The sequence below is a fragment of the Ranitomeya variabilis genome, chromosome 4 (assembly GCF_051348905.1).
Source record: "Ranitomeya variabilis isolate aRanVar5 chromosome 4, aRanVar5.hap1, whole genome shotgun sequence".
NCBI lineage: Eukaryota > Metazoa > Chordata > Amphibia > Anura > Dendrobatidae > Ranitomeya > Ranitomeya variabilis.
This window is the reverse complement of record NC_135235.1, coordinates 265,732,421-265,759,146: the sequence shown is the minus strand read 5'-3', so window position 1 is coordinate 265,759,146 and position 26,726 is coordinate 265,732,421. Positions and strand designations below refer to the sequence as shown.

Genomic DNA, 26,726 nt, shown 5'->3' with positions numbered 1-26,726 from the left:
CACGAAGGAAGGTGAACTCCCGCTGCCGGCATCGGCATGGCGCTGATGTTTGTCGTCTTAACTCTGTTGATGCCAGCGCTTGTAATGTAATGTTTTGTCAAGTGGGCACCGGACTGCGTCCCGCCATCCTCGACTTGGATTCCTATGCACGTGCATCCAATGGCCTGCGCATAAATAACGCCCTGTAAAAAATAAAAAAGTCAGAGGGTACGGCCTGAAATCATCAATCACGTGGATGTACTTTTGTCTAAAAATAATTTTTGCAATAGGGTTTCATCAAAAATGTTGTACAGTTTTGTCTTCTACATCCTCTGTGTATCATAGTACATAGAATGAGTTAACGGTGAATATGTCAGCAAGGTCTTTCTGATAAGTTCTGTTATTAGTTAAGCAAAAAATAAAAACAAGCTACATCCATTTTCGTCCAGGGCAGTGTTCACTGTACCCGCTACCAATCCTGGCCGCCTCTGCCACTTTCCCAAGAGAGGCGCTTAGGATTTTGGGTAGAGAATTTACAGCTCAGAAATGAACCATTGATCTGGTCCGGCTGCTACAAAAGAGGTACGAACTGGACACAGAACCAGATTTGGTTTCACCCTTTTAGCGCATCTTTATCTATAACCCTTATCTCGCTTCTCCTAAACCATCTTTTTTTTTATAACCAAATCAAATATCAACTTTAATAAATTAGAAGATAATTCAGGAGAATAGAGCTGCGGATTACTCACTGTCTGATTCACTGATAACTCATTCTGCAGTCTGCTATGTACTGTGATACATAGAGGCTGTAGAAGCCAAACTATCCAATTTTTTTTTAACCCCTTAAGCCCGTATGACGTACTATCCCGTCGAGGTGGGGTGGGCCTTAATTCCCGGTGACGGGATAGTACGTCATACGCGATCGGCCGCGCTCACGGGGGGAGCGCGGCCGATCGCGGCCGGGTGTCGGCTGCATATCGCAGCTGACATCCGGCACTATGTGCCAGGAGCGGTCACGGACCGCCCCCGGCACATTAACCCCCGGCACACCGCGATCAAACATGATCGCGGTGTACCGGCGGTACAGGGAAGCATCGCGCAGGGAGGGGGCTCCCTGCGGGCTTCCCTGAGACGATCGGTACAAGGTGATGTACTCACCTCGTACCGAACGTCTTCTCCCTGCAGGCCCCGGATCCAAAATGGCCGAGGGGCTGTATCCGGGTCCTGCAGGGAGCACTTCCGGGTCGGAGCAGGCTGCAGATGAAAGCTGCAGCCTGCTCCGATGAAAGTATGATCGCGGATCTGATAGAGTGCTGTGCACACTATCAGATCTGCGATCTGTGATGTCCCCCCCTGGGACAAAGTAAAAAAGTAAAAAAAAAAATTTCCACATGTGTAAAAAAAAAAAAAAAAAAAAAAATTCCTAAATAAATAATAATAAAAAAAAAAATATTATTCCCATAAATACATTTCTTTATCTAAAAAAAACAAACAAAAACAATAAAAGTACACATATTTAGTATCGCCGCGTCCGTAACGACCCAACCTATAAAACTGGCCCACTAGTTAACCCCTTCAGTAAACACCGTAAGAAAAAAAAAAAAAAAAACGAGGCAAAAAACAACGCTTTATTACCATACCGCCGAACAAAAAGTGGAATAACACGCGATCAAAAAGACGGATATAAATAACCATGGTACCACTGAAAACGTCATATTGTCCCGCAAAAAACGAGCCGCCATACAGCATCATCAGCAAAAAAATTAAAAAGTTATAGTCCTCAGAATAAAGCGATGCCAAAATAATTATTTTTTCTATAAAATAGTTTTTATCGTATAAAAGCGTCAAAACATAAAAAAATGATATAAATGAGGTATCGCTGTAATCGTACTGACCCGACGAATAAAACTGCTTTATCAATTTTACCAAACGCGGAACGGTATAAACGCCTCCCCCAAAAGAAATTCATGAATAGCTGGTTTTTGGTCTTTCTGCCTCACAAAAATCGGAATAAAAAGCGATCAAAAACTGTCACGTGTCCGAAAATGTTACCAATAAAAACGTCAACTCGTCCCGCAAAAAACAAGACCTCACATGACTCTGTGGACCAAAATGTGGAAAAATTATAGGTCTCAAAATGTGGAGACGCAAAAACTTTTTTGCTATAAAAAGCGTCTTTTAGTCTGGTTTCACACTTGCGTTTTTATCTGCATGCGTTTTTTAAAAAAACCGCATGTGTGAAAAAATGCATGTAAACGCGGTAAAACGCATGCGTTTTTATAGAAAAACACAAGAAAACAAGAAAAAAACAAAAAACCCTAACCCTACCCCTAACCCTACCCCTAACCTGAAATACGTGGCACTGAAATACGTGGCACTGAAATATACGTTTATATACGTATATACGTATATAAGTGCCACGATATTTAAGTGCCACGTATTTAAGTGCCACGTATTTCAGTGCCACGTATTTCAGTGCCACGTATTTCAGTGCCACGTATTTCAGTGCCACGTATTTCAGTGCCACGTATTTCAGTGCCACGTATTTCAGTGCCACGTATTTCAGTGCCACGTATTTCAGTGCCACGTATTTCAGTGCCACGTATTTCAGTGCCACGTATTTCAGTGCCACGTATTTCAGTGCCACGTATTTCAGTGCCACGTATTTCAGTGCCACGTATTTCAGTGCCACGTATTTCAGTGCCACGTATTTCAGTGCCACGTATTTTTCAGTGCCTGAAATACGTGGCACTGAAATACGTGGCACTGAAATTCGTGGCACTGAAATTCGTGGCACTGAAATTCGTGGCACTGAAATATCGTGGCACTGAAATATCGTGGCACTGAAGTATTTACGTGCCACGTATTTTTCAGTGCCTGAAATACGTGGCACTGAAATACGTGGCACTGAAATATCGTGGCACTGAAATATCGTGGCACTGAAATACGTGGCACTGAAATACGTGGCACTGAAATACGTGGCACTTAAATACGTGGCTCTTAAATACGTGGCACTTATATACGTGGCACTTATGACTGTCAGAAAATGTTCAGTAAACGGTTAGGGGTGAGGTTAGGGGTAGGGTTTCAGGTAGAATTGGGGAGCTTCCACTGTTCAGGCACATCAGGGGCTCTCCAAACGCGACATGGCGTCCAATCTCAATTCCAGCCAATTCTGCGTTGAAAAAGTAAAACAGTGCTCCTTCCCTTCCGAGCTCTCCCGTGCGTCCAAAAAGGGGTTTACCCCAACATATGGGGTATCAGCGTACTAGGGACAAATTGAACAACAACTTCTGGGGTCCAAGTTCTCTTGTTATCCTTGGGAAAATAAAAATTTGGGGGGCTAAAAATCATTTTTGTGGGAAAAAAAATATGTTTTATTTTCACGGCTCTGCGTTGTAAACTGTAGTGAAACACTTGGGGGTTCAAAGTTCTCACAACACATCTAGATAAGTTCCTTGGGAGGTCTAGTTTCCAATATGGGGTCACTTGTGGGGGGTTTGTACTGTTTGGGTACATCAGGGGCTCTGCAAATGCAACGTGACGCCTGCAGACCAATCCATTTAAGTCTGCATTCCAAATGGCGCTCCTTCCCTTCCGAGCTCTGTCATGCGCCCAAACAGTGGTTCCCCCCCACATAGGGGGTATCAGCGTACTCAGGACAAATTGGACAACAACTTTTAGGGTCCAATTTATCCTGATACCCTTGTGAAAATACAAAACTGGGGGCTAAATTTCATTTTTGTGAAAAAAAAAAAAAAATAATATTTTCACGGCTCTGCGTTATAAACTGTAGTGAAACACTTGGGGGTTCAAAGTTCTCACAACACATCTAGATAAGTTCCTTGGGGGGTCTAGTTTCCAATATGGGGTCACTTGTGGGGGGTTTGTACTGTTTGGGTACATCAGGGGCTCTGCAAATGCAACGTGACGCCTGCAGACCAATCCATTTAAGTCTGCATTCCAAATGGCGCTCCTTCACTTCCGAGCTCTGTCATGCGCCCAAACAGTGGTTCCCCCCCACATAGGGGGTATCAGCGTACTCAGGACAAATTGGACAACAACTTTTATGGTCCAATTTATCCTGATACCCTTGTGAAAATACAAAACTTGGGGGCTAAAAAATCATTTTTGTGAAAAAAAAAAATATTTTTATTTTCACGGCTCTGCGTTATAAACTGTAGTGAAACACTTGGGGGTTCAAAGCTCTCAAAACACATCTAGATAAGTTCCTTAGGGGGTCTACTTTCCAAAATGGTGTCACTTGTGGGGGGGTTTAATGTTTAGGCACATCAGGGGCTCTCCAAACGCAACATGGCATCCCATCTTAATTCCAGTCAATTTTGCATTGAAAAGTAAAATAGCGCTTCTTCCCTTCTGAGCTCTGCTATGCACCCAAACAATGGTTTACACCCACATATGGGGTATCGTCGTACTCAGGACAAATTGCACAACAACTTTTGTGGTCTAATTTCTTCTCTTACCCTTGGGGAAATAAAAAAATGGGGGTGAAAAGATCATTTTTGTGAAAAAATATGATTTTTTATTTTTACGGCTCTGCATTATAAACTTCTGTGAAGCACTTGTTGGGTCAAAGTGCTCAACACACATCTAGATAAGTTCCTTAGGGGTCTACTTTCCAAAATGGTGTCACTCGTGGGGGGTTTCAATGTTTAGGCACATTAGGGGCTCTCCAAACGCAACATGGCGTCCCATCTCAATTCCAGTCAATTTTGCATTGAAAAGTCAAATGGCGCTCCTTCCCTTCTGAGCTCTGCCCTGCGCCCAAACAATGGTTTACACCCACATATGGGGTATCAGTGTACTCAGGACAAATTGCACAACAATTTTTGGGGTCCAATTTCTTCTCTTACCCTTGGGAAAATAAAAAATTGGGGGTGAAAAGATCATTTTTGTGAAAAAATATGATTTTTTATTTTTACGGCTCTGCATTATAAACTTCTGTAAAGCACTTGTTGGGTCAAAATGCTCACCACACATCTAGATAAGTTCCTTAGGGGGTCTACTTTCCAAAATGGTGTCACTTGTTAGGGGTTTCAATGTTTAGGCACATCAAGGGCTCTCTAAATGCAACATGGCGTCCCATCTCAATTCCAGTCAATTTTGCATTGAAAAGTCAAATGGCGCTCCTTCCCTTCCGAGCTCTGCCCTGCGCCCAAACAATGGTTTACACCCACATATGGGGTATCAGCGTACTCAGGACAAATTGCACAACAATTTTTGGGGTCCAATTTCTTCTCTCACCCTTGGGAAAATAAAAAATTGGGGGTGAAAAGATCATTTTTGTGAAAAAATATGATTTTTTATTTTTACGGCTTTGCATTATAAACTTCTGTAAAGCACTTGTTGGGTCAAAGTGCTCACCACACATCTAGATAAGTTCCTTAGGGGGTCTACTTTCCAAAATGGTGTCACTTGTTAGGGGTTTCAATGTTTAGGCACATCAGGGGCTCTCCAAATGCAACATGGCGTCCCATCTCAATTCCAGTCAATTTTGCATTGAAAAGTCAAATGGCGCTCCTTTGCTTCCAAGCTCTGCCATGCGCCCAAACTGTGGTTTACCCCCACATATGGGGTATCAGCGTACTCAGGACAAATTGTACAACAACTTTTGGGGTCTATTTTCTCCTGTTACCCTTGGTAAAATAAAACAAATTGGAGCTGAAATAAATTTTGTGTGAAAAAAAGTTAAATGTTCATTTTTATTTAAACATTCCAAAAATTCCTGTGAAACACCTGAAGGGTTAATAAACTTCTTGAAAGTGGTTTTGAGTACCTTGAGGGGTGCAGTTTTTAGAATGGTGTCACACTTGGGTATTTTCTATCATATAGACCCGTCAAAATGACTTCAAATGAGATGTGGTCCCTAAAAAAAAATGGTGTTGTAAAAATGAGAAATTGCTGGTCAACTTTTAACCCTTATAACTCCGTCACAAAAAAAAATTTTGGTTCCAAAATTGTGCTGATGTAAAGTAGACATGTGGAAAATGTTATTTATTAAGTATTTTGTGTGACATATGTCTGTGATTTAAGGGCATAAAAATTCAAAGTTGGAAAATTGCGAAATTTTCCAAATTTTCGCCAAATATTCGTTTTTTTCACAAATAAACGCAAGTTATATCGAACAAATTTTACCACTAACATGAAGTACAATATGTCACGAGAAAACAATGTCAGAATCGCCAAGATCCGTTGAAGCGTTCCAGAGTTATAACCTCATAAAGGGACAGTGGTCAGAATTGTAAAAATTGGCCTGGTCATTAACGTGCAAACCACCCTCGGGGCTTAAGGGGTTAATGAAACCCAATAGCGAAAACTATTTTTTTGCCCAAAAGAAATGCATTTAAGTACAAAACAAAGCTGATTTTTAAAACAAAACTAAATAAAAGGTGGGAAAGTTTCATGTTTTTGGCATCTTAGCGGACAGGTAAACCCTATGTCAACTGTGTCTTAGACTGACGGCTGTCGCCACCGTTCTGTTTAATCATTGACTTTTTCTTCCTTAAACCTGATACACATAATTTCCCTTCTTTTGGAGTGTGAAGCTGTTACTCGTCCCATTCGGCGAGGAGCTCTGTCATTCACCTGCAGCCATTATTCACCGCGGCGGAGAAATGACAGGCTTATCATCAGCGATCAAAAAGTGTTTGTTTTCTACAGGAATGTTAAGTGGCTTGTGTCTGTCTGACGCATGTTGTCACTCTCCGCTCGCTGACGAGAGCTCGCCTTCCTCCGGAGGCTGATGAGACGGCGATCCGTCCTTTATCCTTCACTCCAAGGCGTTCTTACTTGTGCATTCAGGTCATTTACTTGTTGTAGCCTCCTAATCAATATTTCCCATAAATCAATCATGGACATGATCCCAGCTGTTGACATTTAAAGAGGTCATTCATCGGCTTCTTTTTTTTCTTGCGGGTCCTATCCTATCCCAATGTAATATAGTTCTTCTGATTTGCAATGTCGCTTACCCCATGTACAGGGCATTGCAGTAGCTAAGGTATCCAATTGAGACCATTCGTACAGTAACAATTAGCTAGTTGCTTGTGGTCGTAACCATGGATACCTAAGCTACCTCAATGCCCTTCGCATGGGGTAAGTAACATGGCAAATCAGAAGAACTATATGACATTTCTAATTAAAGATATTTATGAATATTATTATTATTACACTTACTACATATTGGGATAGGATCTTGTACATGAGAATACCCCTTTAAATACATGTAGTTTTGCTAAAACCCGGCTTCATTAATAAGGTTATCCTGCACAGCCTCTATGTATTACAGCACACAGCAGGCTGCAGAATGAGTTAGCAGTGAATCCTCCTTTTTTTTCTATTGCATTTTATAATACATTTTTGAACTTTGTGTCTTCTACATCCTCTATGTATCATGGTACATAGACTGAGCTAGCTATAAATCCATTAGTCAGTAACACTTTTCTATCTTCACCGAAAACCTCTTGTAAGCTAATTTATTACTAAACGAAACTTTGATGTGGTCGTAGATCAGCTTAGAAGACCATTCTGAAGAAGAGAGAAAAATGTTCCCAACTGATGGATTAAGCTCATTCTATGTACCATGATTCATAGAGGATGTAGAAGACAAACGCTCCACATTTTATAATACAATCCTATTGCAAAAGTGTTTGTTATCCAAAAATACATTCCCTTAAAATAAAATCGTTTCCCAAAGATGTCTATATCATTTAAAAGGAGTCATCAAGCTAGAAGAAAAATATCTTTGGGCGTGATTAAAAGAAAAGCAACTTGCTCATACACTTTAATTACCCACTACATGCCCCATTCTGGGCTGTATTTTGGGCTCTGGATTGTTACTGTTGTTGGCATGTTACCGTTACTGTAACACAGATGGGGGCTGGCTTGGCTATTGCAATGACGGTCAGCCATCCCCCTTCATACTCCACTCTGGACACGGGAAGCTATCTCCTGAGTTGGATCCAGGTCTACGCTTGTTATACATGTATCTAAAGCATTTTTTTCTAGCAGGACAACCTGTTAGTGTCCTGAGTGTACACTTTGCATCCATCTTTCCTGCACCCGCCTCACTTGCCTTCACTGAAGCCCAAACTTAAATTTCCGTTCCAAATCTGTTGTGAGTGCAATGATCAGGTCGCTTTTCTCCCATCGCCGCTCGTTGCGGAGGAGCTGGAGTGATCGTCGAGAGCCCTCAGGCGCTAAACAGCGGCATTTGAAGATAATGAAAACCTGCAGGCGAATAAATGGTATGAAACACGGATCGGCGGCGTTCTGTCCTCCTCCGGTGAGGACACTTGACATGTTCCATCACAGATGGAGTGTTTAATCACCCGGAGTGTGCGGACACCGTGGAGGCTCTCGCCGTGATTGGAATCAAACCGAAGAGCCATCCGGGCAGAGGAATGTCTCCGGCACAGACCTGGCGGCCCCTCACTTCAGATCCTGTAAGCTTCATTATCTCGGGGTGGAGGATAATTACATCCCCTTCGTTTCCTCTCTGGCAATTTGCTTTGCAGAACCCGGAGCTGAGAAAAAATCCCATGTATGCTGTGACATATTGGGCACATGTCAAACAAGCTGCCGGCATTTCTTATTTGTGGGTCTGGAGGCCTACGGTGGAATCACAAGTAACGGCACTTGGACTTCTCGTGGGTGCACAGCGAAAGTTTCCTAACATTGTAGTTATGTGGCATGAGCCGTTTCGAGGATGATGTGGAGTCACTGGGTTGCTTTGGGATAAATCAAGAAGATGGAGACTAAGCGTTCCTTCCCTTGAACCACTGTTTGGAGATGTGGACTTCCCTGCAGTTACCAGGTGGCTGACCCACCCCAGAGTAATCGTCATTAGTATAAAAGACCCCAATGCATAATGCAAAAGCGTCGTCAGAGTGCCTGAAGCTTCGGGCGGGGGGGTTCCTTTCCTAACGGTGGATGGGTAGAGGGTCAAGTTAGGTAGCGGTGAAGGTCTGGGCAGGCGCCAGACAGGTGGCCAAGAAACGGTTCAAAGAGATTCAAACGTAACAAACTCCATTTCACAGTGTAAGAACTTATTGGGCTTGGTTGTTTAGGCCCAGAGTAACGGGGGCCGGTGATAGGAGACTGACCCTATAGTGAGATAAAACCACTTGTGCAGATAGTAAAAGAGAACGGCTCAGACACAAAAGGCTGCAGGGGGAAAACTACTGCAGCGGGGGCCAGGGACGTTGGGCTCAGAGAATCTCATGTTTGATCACCAGCTTTGCTTCCTACAGTTGCAATCATGGTATCTTTAGCACTCGGCTTCCATCTTGCAGGACATCGCCGCTGACTCCATAGTTCTTCCAGTTGACGTGTTCTTGGATCAGTCTTGGTCTTTAATAGCGATGCACCAAGTGGCTGACAACCACGGCCGTTAGTCGCTTGTCAAATAATCACTCGATTTTGCAGGGGAGCATCTGTTTCATATGCAAAACCGTGCCGCACCATAGCAGTCGGGTGCTCGGTTTTGCTGGTGAAACAGCGATTCTCCTGGCAAAAATCAAGCTGGTCAGTATAAACCTCCATGTGTGGACGTCCCCGAAGCCATCCGCCCAGCTCCTCGGTGGTGGGATATCTTTTACCTTTGTGAAGTGATCAAAAATCTTCTTTTCCCATTCAGGCACAGAACCTTGGCCTTTCTACTTCATCAATGGCTTCCTGAACTTCAACGTAGTCTTCATCATGGCTCTGTTGTCTTTGCCATTGACGTGGCTGATGGAGCATCTGCTGCAGAAAATTAACAGTAAGGGTTCTCCAAATATCTTTCTAGAACGTACAAGTACCGTACTTGCATTTTGTCATCAATCCTCCTCCATAGCCGGTGGATTTGCTCAATTTGGGCAACCACTTCCATATTGCAGCCAGTTCCTGCTTGGCCCGCGTCTTCTCGATATCTTAGATGTAGGTCATGACTGCAGCTACTGAGGCCGGGCCGGCCTTCCTGGACTAGTCCAGGATCGTTTGAGAGTGATGCCATCTCACCGAAGGCTCGGTCACACGTGTGCGCAAGTGCTTCCTTAGACCTGAGTGTAGAGGTGGTGACGCATAAGTGCTCACATGGACTTGGGGACTCCTGTTCTCGTGATCCACTAGGTACAACCACTGGGACCTCCACCGATCATGAAAACAGGTTCTCGGGCATGAAGCGTTAGAACTCACCCATCACTGGGGTCTATGGGGGCAGTAGTGCGCACATGTGACCAGCGGTGGTGGAAGAAGTGGTGATCACACAAGAGCCCTTCTGTCCCACTCACACAGGGAGACGGGTCCCTCGCTCTCTGTTAGTACTGAAAGACATTCAGAATACTTTTCCGCACCCCATGATGCCTCATGCTGACCCCATTATTGCTTGCTCCAGCAGTTCAGAATCTCGGCAGACCGTATTGGCTTACACTGGCGCCAATGTACATCTGGATATTGATTTTCTTCACACGGCCACATAAAGAGGAGAGGTTTCTGTTTCCCATCTACCCGCTCATCTGCTTGTGTGGGGCCGTAGCGCTCTCTTCTCTGCAGGTAGTATATCACTTGGAGGTTGCACTAATATTCTTTTCCCATCGCTCATTTACCAGTACCGACCCACAAGCCGATACATAAGAAAAACTCTTTCTTCAGCTGACTGAATCATTCATGCGCAGGAGATGTGCCGCCGAGCACAGGAGATGTGCCGCCGAGCACATGGTGCTGTATATGGACAGAACGATTTTATTAGCGATAGTTCTGCCCCATACACTCTAGTTTTCCCATGTGAATGGACTTGTATGACATCAGCAAGCGCTCATTTTTGGGCATTAACCTGCCTGTGTAAACTACTTTATAGAGCTGCAGGTGTGAATGAATGATTTGAGAAGCAGATCTAAATAAAGGGGTAAAAACATGAAATCGGATATGGGTCTGACAAGGGAGCAGCTCTTCTTTACTTTGGTGCATTTTTGGTGTTTGCACTAATCTGGTCAGATGGGGAACTCGCTCTCTGCCATTACTGTGCTTCATTAAGTGTCTCCTTTCTGTGTAACTTGCTGTCAACTGCTTGTTTTCAAGTATAATCCCACTTTGGCAGCAGAAGCTGACTACAGGAAGTGGGGTCGGGTGTTTGTGGCTCTACACTAAGATGGGGTGGGTCTTTATCTTTTCACAGGAAATGGGTGTGAGTTTTTGTCCCCATACAGAAAGTGAGGGCGTGTCTTTGTCACACTACAGGAAGTGGGGTTGGGTCTTTGTCACACTACAGGAAGTGGGGTTGGGTCTTTGTTTCTCTACAGGAAGTGGGGGTGGGTCTTTGTCACTCTACAGGAAGTGAGGGCGGGTCTTTGTCACTCTACAAGAAGTGGGGGTGGGTCTTTGTCACTCTACAGGAAGTGAGGGTGGGTCTTTGTCACTCTACAGGAAGTGAGGGTGGGTCTTTGTCACTCTACAAGAAGTGGGGGTGGGTCTTTGTCACTACAAGACGTGGGGGTGGGTCGTTTTTGCTGCATTCTAGTAGGTGGCGGGTCTTTATCTTATCACAGGAAGTGGGGGCGAGTGTTTTCTTTTTACAGGAAATGGAGGCGGGTCTTTGTCTCCCTACAGGAAGTGGGGGTGGGTCTTTGTCTCCCTACAGGAAGTGGAGGAGGGTTTTTTGTCCCTTTGCAGGAAGTGGAGGCAGTAAGACCAATCTTCACTACATACTTTGTGTAGCCATTGTAGTGTAGTGCTCGAGCAATAAATAATCTATAGTGTCACTGCTTGTACAGAAAGATAATTCTTGTCTTACTGCTCTTACAGTAATGAATTCATATTCTCGGTGCTTGTACCGTTAATAATCCTTGCTCTCGGTGCTTGTACCGTTAATAATCCTTTGTCTCGGTGCGTGTACAGTTAATTGCCGTTTCTGATGTCGATAATTCTTTTATGTTGATGATTTGTACTTGTGTTTTTTTGTTCTCGTTTTAGAAATGTTACCATTTTTTATTCCAACGGTACCGACTAGAACATTACACCGTTTCTTCCAACTGGTTGGCCATCGGTACTGTCCTGCTTTTCGCTCTCTTGTCCTTTTCTCGCTCCATCGCCTTGTTTAGAGGTGAGTCCAGACTCCCAGTTTCAGTTCTTTCTATGATCGGCGATGTTCTTCAAGCAGTGTGATATCTGTGGTTGTGAGGTTAGCGGGTGCCCTTTTAAAGGGGTTGGCTCCCTCATTGTACAATCCCTTCTTAATAGCCCTGTTCTGCAGCCCTTTATAGGAAAACAATAAGTATATTTACCTGTCAGCATGCCGACAGATAATTTACCGGCAGCCTGTAATAATAGCGAGATGACTCTGCTCATGCTATCCTAGTCTATAGAGTAAATCCAAGCTGCAGAAAAAGCCTATTATATCCGCTCTAGCGGCCAGTTTTAAAAATGAAAAAGTTTATAATAACGTCATATACAATTTTCTGATTCTGCTCCCCCCTTTGACAACTTTTCTGTTTTTCAGGCTACCATGCACCGTTAGATTTGTACCCAGAATTTTACAGAATAGCCAAGGACCCAGCGATTCACACTGTGCCAGAGAGCAAGACTGTGAACGTGTGCGTGGGGAAAGAGTGGTATCGGTTTCCAAGCAATTTTCTTCTGCCCGAAAAGTGAGTCCGATCCTGATCATTGCTTCACCTTGTGCTGAACATGGGGGTGGTTAAAGGGGTATTCTCAACATTGTGGACGAGGGATACCTTCCTGATCAGTGGGGGTCTCATAGTAAAATGTCCCATCAGAATGGACGCACATGCGCAACACTGGCAGCGTTCCATTCCAACAATATATTTTAGAACCCAACCCTGTCCTTGGGATCGTTCTCAAAAATGTAGATATTTCTTATATTTATTAGTTAAATGTCTTCCAAGATCACACTTTTAATTGGGGCCGGTTTTGCATCTGTTGTATATATAGGAAGATTGCATTAAAAAGTCAGATCGGGCATGTTGGTTTTCAGCATGCCCAATCCTGTGTTAAAAATAAGAGAGCTGCCAACAGAGGAGCCTACGGAAGTAGTGTTCGCTCCGCTGAGCATGCATGTATTATGGGAGGTCATAGAAAATGAAGAGTTGCGCCCCTTTAAGTAGTTTGTTTCCTCACTTGGGCTGTACGGAGAGGGTCACAGCTGCCGGGGTCCTGCGCGCTCCTCTAACTTTTCTTTTGTTTTGATCCTTATCTTTAGTTGGCAACTTCAGTTCATTGAATCAGAGTTCAGAGGACAACTCCCGAAACCGTACGGCAAGGGGCGGCGAGCGACGAGGACCCACCCAAAGGACATGAATGATCAGAATCTGGAAGAGACGTCTAGATATGTGAGTTCAGGAAGGAAGTGGTGGTCTATCAGGTAATAAGCTGCCCCCATAGAAGTGAGCAGAGCGGAGGTCACACGTATTACTGCCCCTATAGAAGTGAGCAGAGCAGAGGTCACACGTACTACTGCCCCGTAGAAGTGAGCAGAGGTCACACATGCATTACTACCCCCATAGAAGTGAGCAGAGGTCACACATGCATTACTGCCCCCATAGAAGTGAGCAGAGGTCACACATGCATTACTGCCCCCATAGAAATGAGCAGAGGTCACACATGCATTACTGCCCCCATAGAAATGAGCAGAGGTCACACATGCATTACTGCCCCCATAGAAGTGAGCAGAGGTCACACATGCATTACTGCCCCCATAGAAGTGAGCAGAGCAGAGGTCACACGTACTACTGCCCCCGTAGAAGTGAGCAGATGTCACACATGCATTACTTCCCCCATAGAAGTGAGCAGAGCAGAGGTCTCACATACTACTGCCCCTATAGAAGTGAGCAGAGGTCACACATGCACTACTGCCCCCATAGAAGTGAGCAGAGGTCACACATGCACTACTGCCCCCATAGAAGTGAGCAGAGGTCACACATGCATTACTGCCCCCATACAAATGAGCAGAGGTCACACATGCATTACTGCCCCCATAGAAGTGAGCAGAGGTCACACATGCATTACTGCCCCCATAGAAGTGAGCAGAGGTCACACATGCATTACTGCCCCCATAGAAGTGAGCAGAGCAGAGGTCACACGTACTACTGCCCCTGTAGAAGTGAGCAGATGTCACACATGCATTACTTCCCCCATAGAAGTGAGCAGAGCAGAGGTCACACATACTACTGCCCCTATAGAAGTGAGCAGAGGTCACACATGCATTACTGCCCCCATAGAAGTGAGCAGAGGTCACACATGCATTACTGCCCCCATAGAAATGAGCAGAGGTCACACGTACTGCTGCCCCTATAGAAGTAAGCAGAGGTCACGCATGCATTCTGTCTCCGTAGAAGTGAGCAGAGGTCACACATGCATTACTGTCCCCATAGAAGTGAGCAGAGGTCACACATGCATTACTGCCCCCATAGAAATGAGCAGAGGTCACACATGCATTACTGCCCCCATAGAAGTGAGCAGAGGTCACACATGCATTACTGTCCCCATAGAAATGAGCAGAGGTCACACATGCATTACTGTCCCCATAGAAGTGAGCAGAGGTCACACATGCATTACTGTCCCAATAGAAGTGAGCTGAGGTCACACATGCATTACTGCCCCCATAGAAGTGAGCAGAGTTCACACATGCATTACTGCCCCCATAGAGGTGAGCGGAGATCACACATGCATTACTGCCCCCATAGAGGTGAGCGGAGGTCACACATGCATTACTGCCCCCATAGAGGTGAGCAGAGGTCACACATGCATTACTGCCCCCATAGAGGTGAGCAGAGGTCACACATGCATTACTGCCCCCATAGAGGTGAGCAAAGGTCACACATGCATTACTTCCCCCATAGAAGTGAGCAGAGCTGAGGTCACACATACTACTGCCCCTATAGAAGTGAGCAGAGGTCACACATGCACTACTGTCCCCATAGAAGTTAGCAGAGGTCACACATGCATTACTGCCCCCATAGAAGTGAGCAGAGGTCACACATGCACTACTGCCCCCATAGAAGTGAGCAGAGGTCACACGTACTACTGCCCCTATAGAAGTAAGCAGAGGTCACACATGCATTCTGTCCCCGTAGAAGTGAGCAGAGGTCACACATGCATTACTGTCCCCATAGAAGTGAGCAGAGGTCACACATGCATTACTGCCCCCATAGAAGTGAGCTGAGGTCACACATGCATTACTGCCCCCATAGAAGTGAGCAGAGGTCACACATGCATTACTGCCCCCATAGAGGTGAGCGGAGGTCACACATGCATTACTGCCCCCATAGAGGTGAGCAGAGGTCACACATGCATTACTGCCCCCATAGAGGTGAGCAGAGGTCACACATGCATTACTGCCCCCATAGAGGTGAGCAGAGGTCACACATGCATTACTGCCCCCATAGAGGTGAGCAGAGGTCACACATGCATTACTGCCCCCATAGAGGTGAGCAGAGGTCACACATGCATTACTGCCCCCGTAGAGGTGAGCAGAGGTCACACATGCATTACTGCCCCCGTAGAGGTGAGCAGAGGTCACACATGCATTACTGCCCCCGTAGAAGTGAGGAGAGGTCACACATGCAGTACTGCCCCCGTAGAAGTGAGCAGAGGTCACACATGCATTACTGCCCCCATAGAAGTGAGCAGAGGTCACACATGCATTACTGCCCCCATAGAAGTGAGCAGAGGTCACACATGCATTACTGCCCCCATAGAAGTGAGCAGAGCAGAGGTCACACGTACTACTGCCCCTGTAGAAGTGAGCAGATGTCACACATGCATTACTTCCCCCATAGAAGTGAGCAGAGCAGAGGTCACACATACTACTGCCCCTATAGAAGTGAGCAGAGGTCACACATGCATTACTGCCCCCATAGAAGTGAGCAGAGGTCACACATGCATTACTGCCCCCATAGAAATGAGCAGAGGTCACACGTACTGCTGCCCCTATAGAAGTAAGCAGAGGTCACGCATGCATTCTGTCTCCGTAGAAGTGAGCAGAGGTCACACATGCATTACTGTCCCCATAGAAGTGAGCAGAGGTCACACATGCATTACTGTCCCAATAGAAGTGAGCTGAGGTCACACATGCATTACTGCCCCCATAGAAGTGAGCAGAGTTCACACATGCATTACTGCCCCCATAGAGGTGAGCGGAGATCACACATGCATTACTGCCCCCATAGAGGTGAGCGGAGGTCACACATGCATTACTGCCCCCATAGAGGTGAGCAGAGGTCACACATGCATTACTGCCCCCATAGAGGTGAGCAGAGGTCACACATGCATTACTGCCCCCATAGAGGTGAGCAAAGGTCACACATGCATTACTTCCCCCATAGAAGTGAGCAGAGCTGAGGTCACACATACTACTGCCCCTATAGAAGTGAGCAGAGGTCACACATGCACTACTGTCCCCATAGAAGTTAGCAGAGGTCACACATGCATTACTGCCCCCATAGAAGTGAGCAGAGGTCACACATGCACTACTGCCCCCATAGAAGTGAGCAGAGGTCACACGTACTACTGCCCCTATAGAAGTAAGCAGAGGTCACACATGCATTCTGTCCCCGTAGAAGTGAGCAGAGGTCACACATGCATTACTGTCCCCATAGAAGTGAGCAGAGGTCACACATGCATTACTGCCCCCATAGAAGTGAGCTGAGGTCACACATGCATTACTGCCCCCATAGAAGTGAGCAGAAGTCACACATGCATTACTGCCCCCATAGAGGTGAGCGGAGGTCACACATGCATTACTGCCCCCATAGAGGTGAGCAGAGGTCACACATGCATTACTGCCCCTATAGAGGTGAGCAGAGGTCACACATGCATTACTGCCCCCGTAGAGGTGAGCAGAGGTCACACATGCATTACTGCCCCCGTAGAGGTGAGCAGAGGTCACACATGCATTACTGCCCCCGTAGAAGTGAGGAGAGGTCACACATGCAGTACTGCCCCCGTAGAAGTGAGCAGAGGTCACACATGCATTACTGCCCCCATAGAAGTGATAACAACAGCTGATAGAAGTATTGGGCATAGTTTGCAGATAATGCAAACGTAATATAAACTATTATAGTTCTGCCAAATTATGGCCATATAGAAGACCAATCGTCATGTGAAATAAACCAAAAAGAGGAGAAAAGACGGTCACCGAGTCTAAGTAAAATATACAAATTTTATTTAATATCAAAAAGATGATAACATTACAAATAGTTACAGGTAAGGTAGGGGATGCGTACACAAAAGGCAAAAAACAGCCAAAAAGAGGCACTAAAAAGGCGGTGGATATAGCAGTGGTCACATTTTATGACTTCAGCGTACTGAACATTTATTGGAAACACAGTGCAACAAATGACAAGCATTGTATTCACGCAATAGCCATAGTGTATAGACATTGTGGTCAAATGTGCACGAGGCAAGGTAAGAAAAACTGGCATTGCCACAAGAGGAAATAAGCACAGTAGTCACAAGGAACATGGTAACATCTAGTTCTCAGTGTCCTGTTAGACCTTTCCCGGAGGTGTAACAGAGGTACGGCACAACAACGTTGTACTCCATGGCTAAGCACTTACTAAATATGATATGTTAGGAAAACCGTCGGATCTGATTTAATGTCCTAATCCCGAAAAGCGGGCCCTGATTTGTTGGACTTGATGTACCTCTGATCGTCGCCCCTGGTCTGTGAGCGTCAGTCATTGTACCTGGTATAACGGACTTGATAATGATCCTGACCATTCCTGGTAATTTCTGCATTATTAATGGTTATTCGTCCAGTTTCGTCTCATGTTCTATACATTTTATATATTTTCCCCCTTTTTAGCAGCTTATCATGCAGCGTGGTGCTGATTTTAGGGGGCATCATGCTGAGGTTCTGGCTTTCTTCGTACAGACCTGCGGTTCTGGATAATTTGCGGTGACGTCAGTAATTTTTCTCTAGATGAAGTGTTGCTGTGATACGCACGCTGCGCACGGTTTCTTCGTAATCAATCAGTCGGCCCCTTCTATTTGCAGACCTGACTCAGAAGCCACTTCTATTTCTGACTGCATCGGCTGATGTCATTGCACCAGGAGGCGGCAGCGCTCACACTTTGGCTATTTCTACCTGGGGGAAAGCAGGAATTTCAAATTTTAGATATTTATATATAGACCTGGAGAAATATAGAGCCACGTGGAATTACTAAATAGCTCACTGTTCTTCATCTCATTTAATAGATAATGTGAAAATGTAGACAATTTAAAAATTGCTTCCAAAAATCACTCTGAGTCAGCCACCAAGTGTCTGTCTTCCATATAACTTTCTCTCTACCGGACGTGCGGGTGGGTCTTTGTCTCTTTACGGGAAGTGCAGGCGGGTCTTTGTCTCTTTACGGGAAGTGCAGGCGGGTCTTTGTCTCGCTACAGGAAATGGGGCGGGTCTTTGTCTCTCTACGGGAAGTGCAGGCGGGTTTTTGTCTCTCTACGGGAAGTGCAGGCGGGTTTTTGTCTCTCTACAGGAAGTGGGGGCGGGTCTTTGTCTCTACAGGTCATGGGGTTGCAGGCGTTTTTTTCTCTCTGGCGGGCATGTCTGTCTCTTTGTGGGAAGTGCGGGCGGGTCTTTGTCTCTACGGGAAGTGTGGGCGGGTCTTTGTCTCTACGGGAAGTGCTGGCGTGTCTTTGTCTCTCTACGGGAAGTGCGGGCGTGTCTTTGTCTCTTTGTGGGAAGTGCGGGCAGGTCTTTGTCTCTACGGGAAGTGGGGGCTGGTCTTTGTCTCTCTACGGGAAGTGCTGGCATGTCTTTGTCTCTTTGTGAGAAGTGCAGGCAGGTCTTTGTCTCTCTACGGGAAGTGCTGGCGTGTCTTTGTCTCTTTGTGGGAAGTGCGGGCGGGTCTTTGTCTCTCTACGGGAAGTGCAGGCGTGTCTTTGTCTCTCTATGGGAAGTGCGGGCGTGTCTTTGTCTCTCTGCGGGAAGTGCAGGCGGGTCTTTGTCTCTCTACGGGAAGTGCGGGCGTGTCTTTGTCTCTCTGTGGGAAGTGCGGGCGGGTCTTTGTCTCTGCGGGAAGTGCGGGCGGGTCTTTGTCTCTCTGCGGGAAGTGCAGGCGGGTCTTTGTCTTTCTGTGGGAAGTGGGGCGGGTCTTTGTTTCTCTACGGGAAATGGAGGCGTGTCTCTGTATGAAAGTGGGGACAGGTCTTTTTCGCTTGAGGAAGTGGGGGCAGGTCTTATGGGAAGTAAGGGTGGGTCTCTGTTGCTTTACGGCATGTGGGGACGAGGCTTTGTAACTCTGCTCCTGCTTTTCTGTCAAACAAATATTTTAAAGAATTGCAGGACTCTCCTAATTGCCCAGAGAGGGAGGTGGCCAGTAACACTAGATGCCTCATAACGGTAGCAGTTAAGACTTGGCTTCAACATCGCAACTTGGAGGAGATATAAATTCTAGGTTCGGTAACTTTTTTTTTTCCCTACTGGCTCTAACTTATTGAGGTATGGAGACAAGACTTCTGAAAGTGTCTTGATGTAAGTTTTTTATTACCCATGTAGAACAGTCTTCGGCACTCAAGTTGTACCAACTCTGTGTACTAGCCATTGCCGAGAACACATTATATGACCTGCCATTTATTTGGATCGCCCTGCAAGACCCTCCGCATACCAGGAACCCCCCACATTACTCACCACCTACCAGGAACACCCCACAAGACCCATCACCTACCGGGAACACACCACAAGACCCGCCGCCTATCAGAAACACCCCCACAAGACCCGCCACATACCCAGAACACGCCACAAGATTTGCTGCATATTGAGAATGCCCCGCAAGGCCCGCCGCCTATGTGGAACACCCCACAAAGCCCGCCGCCTACCTGGAACGCCCAACAGGACCCACCGCCTACCGGGAATGCCCCATTAAACCCTCTGTCTACCGGAAATGCCCCATAATACCCGCTGCCTACGGAGAGCGCCCCAGAACACCTGCCACATACCCAGGACGCTCCACAAGATTTGTTTCATATTGAAAACGCCCCTGCAAGTCCCGCCACCTGCCTGAAACACCCCTCAAGATTTGCTGCATATTGAGCAAGGGCAGCCGCCTACCTAGCACAACTCGCAAGGCCCGCCACCTACCGGGAATGCCCTGCAAGGCCTACCAGGAACACCCCACAAGATTTGCCGCATATTGAAAAAGCCCCTGCAAGTCCCTCCACCTGCCTGAAACACCCCCCAAGATTTGCTGCATATTGAGCAAGGGCAGCCGCCTACCTAGCACACCCCGCAAGGCCCACCACCTACCGGGAATGCCCTGCAAGGCCTATCAGGAATACCCCACAAGATTTGCTGCAAGGCCCGCCGCCTACCTGGAACACTCCCACAAGATTTGCCGCAAATTGGCAAAGCTCCCTCAAGGCCCGCCACCTGCTGGGAATGCCGCGCAAGATTTGCTGCATATTATTATTTATTGTTATAGCGCCATTTATTCCATGGCGCTTTACATGTAAGGAGGGGTATACATAATAAAAACAAGTACAATAGTCTTAAACAATACAAGTCATAACTGGTACAGGAGGAGAGAGGACCCTGCCTGCGAAGGCTCACAATCTACAAGGGATGGGTGAGAATACAGTAGGTGAGGATAGAGCTGGTCGTGCAGTGGTTTGGTCGATCGGTGGTTACTGCAGGTTGTAGGCTTGCCAGAAGAGGTGGGTCTTCAGGCTCTTTTTGAAGGTTTCGATGGTAGGCGAGAGTCTGATGTGTTGTGGTAGAGGGTTCCAGAGTAGGGGTGATACGTGAGAGAAATCTTGTATACGATTGTGGGAAGAGGAGATAAGAGGGGAGTAGAGAAGGAGATCTTGTGAGGATCGGAGGTTGCGTGCAGGAAAGTACCGGGAGACGAGGTCACAGATGTAAGGAGGAGACAGGTTGTGGAAGGCTTTGTATGTCACGGTTAGGGTTTTGTACTGGAGTCTCTGGGCAATGGGGAGCCAGTGAAGGGATTGACAGAGGGGAGAGGCCGGGGAATAGCGGGGGGACAGGTGGATTAGTCGGGCAGCAGAGTTTAGAATAGATTGGAGGGGTGCGAGAGTGTTAGAGGGGAGGCCACAGAGCAGGAGGTTGCAGTAGTCAAGGCGAGAGATGATGAGGGCATGGACTAGGGTTTTTGCAGATTCTTGGTTGAGGAATGTACGGATTCGTGAAATATTTTTGAGTTGAAGTCGGCAGGAAGTGGAATGGGCTTGGATATGTGGTTTGAAGGAGAGATCAGCGTCAAGGATTGCCCCGAGGCAGCGAGCTTGTGGGACTGGGGAGAGTGGGCAGCCATTTACTGTAATTGATAGGTTTGTTGGGGGGGGTCGCGTGAGATGGGGGAAAGATGATGAATTCTGTTTTGTCCATATTAAGTTTCATAAATCTAGCAGAGAAGGATGAAATAGCAGATAGACATTGAGGGATTCTGGTTAGTAGGGTGGTGATATCTGGTCCAGAGATGTAGATCTGTGTGTCATCAGCATAGAGGTGATACTGAAAGCCATGAGTTTCTATGAGCTGTCCCAGGCCAAAGGTGTAAATGGAGAAGAGCAGGGGCTCTAGGACTGAATCTTGTGGGACTCCGACAGATAGAGGGCGAGGTGAGGAGGTGGTGTGCGAGTGGGAGACGCTGAATGTCCGGTCTGTTAGATATGATGAGATCCAGGATAGGGCCAAGCCTGTGATGCCAAGGGATGAGAGGGTCTGTAATAATAGGGAATGGTCCACTGTGTCAAAGGCAGCCGACAGGTCGAGGAGGACAGAGTAGTGTCGCTTGCTCTTGGTGGTTAAGAGGTTATTGGTGACCTTAGTTAGGGCAGTTTCAGTGGAATGGTGTGACCGGAAGCCAGATTGTAAGCAGTCAAAGAGGGAGCAAGAAGAGAGATGGGAGGACAGTTCAAGGTAGACTTGTTGTTCCAGTAGTTTGTAGGCATAGGGGAGAAGTGATATAGGGCGATAGCTAGATACAGAGGATGGGTCAAGAGAAGGCTTTTTGAGGATAGGTGTGATGCAGGCATGTTTAAAGCTTGAGGGGAAAACACCAGTTGTTAGTGATAGGTTGAAGAGATGGGTTAGGGTTGGGATGAAGACTGTGGTGAGGTTTGGGATGAAGTGGGATGGGAGCTGGTCAAGTGCACAGGTGGTGAGATGCGATCTTGAGAGTAGAGTGGAGAGTTGATCTTCTGTAATGGTGGAGAAGTTGGTTTTGGAGGTGGAGGGCTGGGAAGTCGGGAGGAAGGGCTCTGGGGGTTGTTGGCCAAAACTTTCTCTGATGTTATCAATCTTCTGCTTGAAAAATGAGGCAAAGTCTTCAGCTGAGATAAGTGGGGAGGGAGGAGGTGCTGGGGGACGGAGGAGAAAATTGAAGGTGTTGAATAACTGTTTAGGGTTGTGAGACAGGGAGGATATGAGAGATGAGAAGTAGGTTTGTTTAGCTGTGGCGAGTGTGGTCTTGAAAGTAGTGAGGGACTATTTGAATGCGATGAAGTGTTCGTTGGAGTGGGATCTTTTCCATCTGCGCTCAGCAGCAATGGAAGCTCGCCTCAGTTCTTTGGTCAGGCTGGTGTACCAGGGCTGTCTGTTGATTTTGCGAGCTTTGGTATGTGTAAGTGGGGCAGCAGATTCCAAAGCTGCAGCTATTGTGGTGTTATATAGAGCGGCAGCGTCATCCGCATTGTGTAAGGAACTTATATCTGTGAGAGGGAGGAGGGATTCAGAGAATGAATGTAGGCCAAGATGTTTAAGATTTCTGCGAGGGTGTGAAAGTTTGTGGGGTGGGGATTGTAGACATGGAGTGGAGAAGGGAGAGAATGTGAGAAGGTTGTGGTCAGAGAGAGGAAGAGGTGAGTTAGAGAGGTTAGATAGGGAGCAGAGGCAGGTGAAGATGAGGTCCAGTGTGTGACCATCTTTGTGGGTGGCTGTAGAAGACCATTGAGTGAGGCCGAAGGAGGAAGTGAGAGAGAAGTTTAGTGGCAGCTGAGAGGGAAGTGTCAATGGGGATGTTGAAGTCGCCCATGATGATAGTGGGGATGTCCACGGAAAGGAAATGAAGTAGCCAGGTGGTGAAGTAGTCAAAGAAGGTGGTGGCTGGCCCTGGGGGGCGGTAAATGACAGCCAGTTGGAGGGGGAGTAGATGCGCACGGAGTGCACCTTAAAGGAAGGGAGGGTGACAGAGGGTGGCAGTGGGATTGGGGTGAAGGAGCAGTTATCTGACAGGAGAAAACCAACTCCTCTGCCATGTTTGCTGCTGGGGCGGGGTGTGTGAGAAAGGTGGAAGCCACCGTAAGAGAGTGCAGCAGGGGAGGCTGTGTCAGAAGGGGTGAGCCAGGTTTCGGTGATGGCGAGGAAGGAAAGTTTGGTAGTAACAAAAAGATCTTGGATGTAGGAAAGCTTAAGTAAGGCCTGCCGTCTACTGGGAACTTCCAGCAAGATCCTCCTCCTACTGAGAACGCCCCAAAAGATATGCTGCATATTGAGCAAGGCCCGCTGCCTACGGGGAACACCCCTGCTGTGCCCGCCTTCTACCAGGAACGCCCCCGCAAGACCCGCTGTCAAATCCGGAATCACCTGCTATTTTGGCGATTGTTACCAGTCTACCCACTTTTGTCAGACTTTCTCAGGTCTTTACCGTTGCTCATTTTTCCTGCTTCTATCACATAGTGTAACATTCTCTGGGGCAAAAGACTAATTGGCAAATGTTTTTGTTTTTTTTTCTTTTTCCTGATTTGTAGCACTATAGTCACAAGTGAACTGATCCGGAACAGAACTAGTTAATCTTGAGGTGTTATATATAGATCTTAGATCCTTACGATTTTCTTTTGCCAACCTCTCACTTAGTTAATTGTGATATGTTGTAACAAGAAGTGCGGCTAATGAGTCTTTAATAAGCTCGCTGGTGGGGACAAAAGAAGCCAAAAAGTACGAGTGTGATATTTTTTTGGCCGGCGGTCCCCGCTCATAAATGGGGCTTTGTCTTTCTTCCACCCGCTCTTCCATTGTGATGGGTAATAACGCAGCTCTTGTCCTATCTTCCAACAACCCTATTTCCCAAAGGGTGGGCTGCTCGCGGGGAGAAGCCGAGCTTGTTACCATCCTATTCAGGACCCGACTCGCGAGTTTAGTACGGAGCACTGCACGCTGCCATCAGCAGCACATTCAGGCGAAATCAGCACGGGCTGCGGCTCTGAAAAGCTCGTCAGCTCTATTGTCAGCGGCTATTAGAGGAATGGTACAGATTGGATCAACGGGGAAGGGAGTAATAACAACGTGCGCTTTTTGGCGTGAAGTCTGCCGATTGAACGCTGCAGAACAAAAAAATTTCCAGCAGGTTGAACATTTCCGAAACAATTTTAACTGTTTGTAGTGATTCCTCGACTTAGTCTGGGGCTCGTCCTTGTGGCCCGGCATTTCTTTTTTTAAGTATATGCAGAACACAGAACAAATGATGAAATTAAACAAGAAATACAGTCGTCCGCGCCGAAACTTCCTGGGCTTGCAGATGGATAAAAGCCTTTTCTAATCCAAGGGGCATGGGTTTGCCGAGTGTCTGTAGACAGAGCAGGGAGGAGGGAGCCTCCTGCTGCAGCTAGTTGTCTTACAGCCACATACGATGGAGAAGAGGAAAACTTAGAAATGATCAGTTAAAATTATATAAAAAAAATAGTTGTCCTCCTAGTTTTAGTCTGCATCATTTTTGTGTAGAAATCCTGCCGAGAACTCAAAGGTTCATCTCCTCTTTTTTGGCTGGTTGACACCCTCTGAATCAAGGGGATGGAGCTTACATGTCTATTATCTGCAGAGTGGGGAGAGGCTCCTGCTGCAGCTAGTTGTCTTACAGCCACACACAGGATGAAGAAGAGGAAAAACTTAGAAATGATCGATTAAAATGATATAAAAAGAATAGTTGTCTTCAGTTTGTTAGTCTGCATCATTTTCATGTAGAAATTCCGCAGAGAACTCAAGGGTTCATCTCCTGCTCATCTGTTATATTCTTGGCTGGTTGACACCCTCTGAATCAAGGGGATGGAGCTTATATACCTATTATCTGCAGAGTGGGGAGAGGCTTCTGCTGCAGCCAACTTTCTTTCACCCACAGACAGGTGAAGAAGATGAGAGAGGAAAACCTAGAAATGAGTGATGAAATGAAACAAATATAATTTTTAAGACCTCATTTATATTAGTTGACTGTTGGCCGCATGACGTCAGCTGTCCCATTCACGAGCACGCTTTCAGTGTTATCTATGAGAAAGCCGCAGCTTATCCATAAGAGAAAGCAACCAGCAATCCGAAATTGGACTTATTTGATCAACATTTTTCCCAATGACACCATACTGGATCTCTAAAATCCCGCATTGGACAGGGTTAATCATACAAATTATGTAGTAGATGGACAAGGCTCAACTCACTTAACCAAAAGGGTGGGTCTTGGCTGTCTGCAGACAGAGGGAGAGGCTTCTGCTGCAGCGAGTTGTCTTACAGCCGCCCTCAGGAGAGTAAGGAGCAGAAGACATGTCTGAACAACCTTCACGGTCTCTTATAGATCCTAACAAATAGGAAGATATGGCCCGGTTCCCATCCCGTATTCCCATGCATTCAGTACATGACGGACCCCGACAGAGCCGATTCACAGTAAATGGGGTCTGTTGGTGTTAATCATGTGACAGATCCTAAAACTCGGAAATGACCGTGCACCTCCAGAATGGACTATGGGGCCACCTGCACATTTTCTTACGCTTTCGGAGTCCATCTAAGAATGTTCTGCAATTCGCCCGACTGGATTATTTCTTGTTTTCTCTCGCTCCCGACTGTTTAAAATTGCCGAAGCTATTAAAGGAAGTCACCAGAAGCCAGAAAGCTTGGAAAGCAGCAAAATGGGACGAAGACTAAGTCTCCAAATTGAATGTAATTGCTTCTTCACATCACGCAGGTCCTCCTTTGTGCTGATCTCGGCTTGGTACAGCCGAGTAATTCAGGCATGTGATTTATTTCTTCTGAGCTCTGCGTGAGACATATTTATAGGGAAGATAGTATCACCGGCTGGAAGTGGCCTCCTCCGTGACGTCAATCCTCAGTTTGTTTTGTTGTCCCTCGGAGAAGCGTCCCGTGGGCACACACTGCCTCGCTTTGTGCCTAACCTGCCACCGTGTAGTCAGTGACACGGCAAAATCAAGAGGATGAGACATCTCTAGCAAAACGGCAAATTGTGTTTCTGCTTGGAAAATTAGTATTGCATCTGCTGCCAAAATGTACGACGGCAATGTCCTTCCTCCTACTAATGCCCTGGACACTCGGACATGGGTGCAAAAATGGAGCGTGCATAAGGGGCAGTCCAACGTCTATTTTTGGGTCAAAAAAGGATTGGCAATAGTGAACCTTTTCCCTTCTACATATGGTGATATCAATGCATGCTCTCAACCCCAAGAGTTCTCCGAGTTATCAGATAATAGGTCTGTAGCGATCCGAAGATAGTTGGACCTCTAGTACCATTATGTCCAGCCCTTATACAAGCACCGACCACTGCATATTTAACCAAACCGTATTCTTCACCGAAAAACAGAGAGGTCCACTTATCTCATCCGTAAATTGTAGGGTAATTTTGGCCGGTTGAGATCTAGAAGATACTGTCTGAAGCAAGAGTGTCCCCTTGACCTTCTCCAGAGGCCTTTCACCCAGTCGACCAGTTTCTTGCTCTGCCCTGATAAGGAGCATGAGCCTCAAAACAGCTGCTTTCAGGTGGGCATTCTTTACTTTTGGA

At 46.5% G+C, this 26,726-nt stretch overlaps 1 protein-coding gene across 2 annotated transcripts in view; it reads left to right on the top strand.

The window, feature by feature from the left end:
- The window catches only part of ALG9 (ALG9 alpha-1,2-mannosyltransferase), a 67,581-nt gene that overhangs the window by 19,448 nt on the left and 21,407 nt on the right, over positions 1–26,726 (top strand). The window contains exons 9-13 of one of the 2 annotated variants that reach the window (XM_077249765.1): positions 9,635–9,757; positions 10,376–10,530; positions 11,947–12,076; positions 12,473–12,620; positions 13,193–13,322. In XM_077249765.1, the coding sequence (XP_077105880.1) occupies positions 9,635–9,757; positions 10,376–10,530; positions 11,947–12,076; positions 12,473–12,620; positions 13,193–13,322 (686 nt within the window). Of the gene's footprint in view, positions 1–9,634; positions 9,758–10,372; positions 10,531–11,946; positions 12,077–12,472; positions 12,621–13,192; positions 13,323–26,726 lie in introns of both variants that reach the window. The other variant, XM_077249764.1, reaches the window with a different exon arrangement.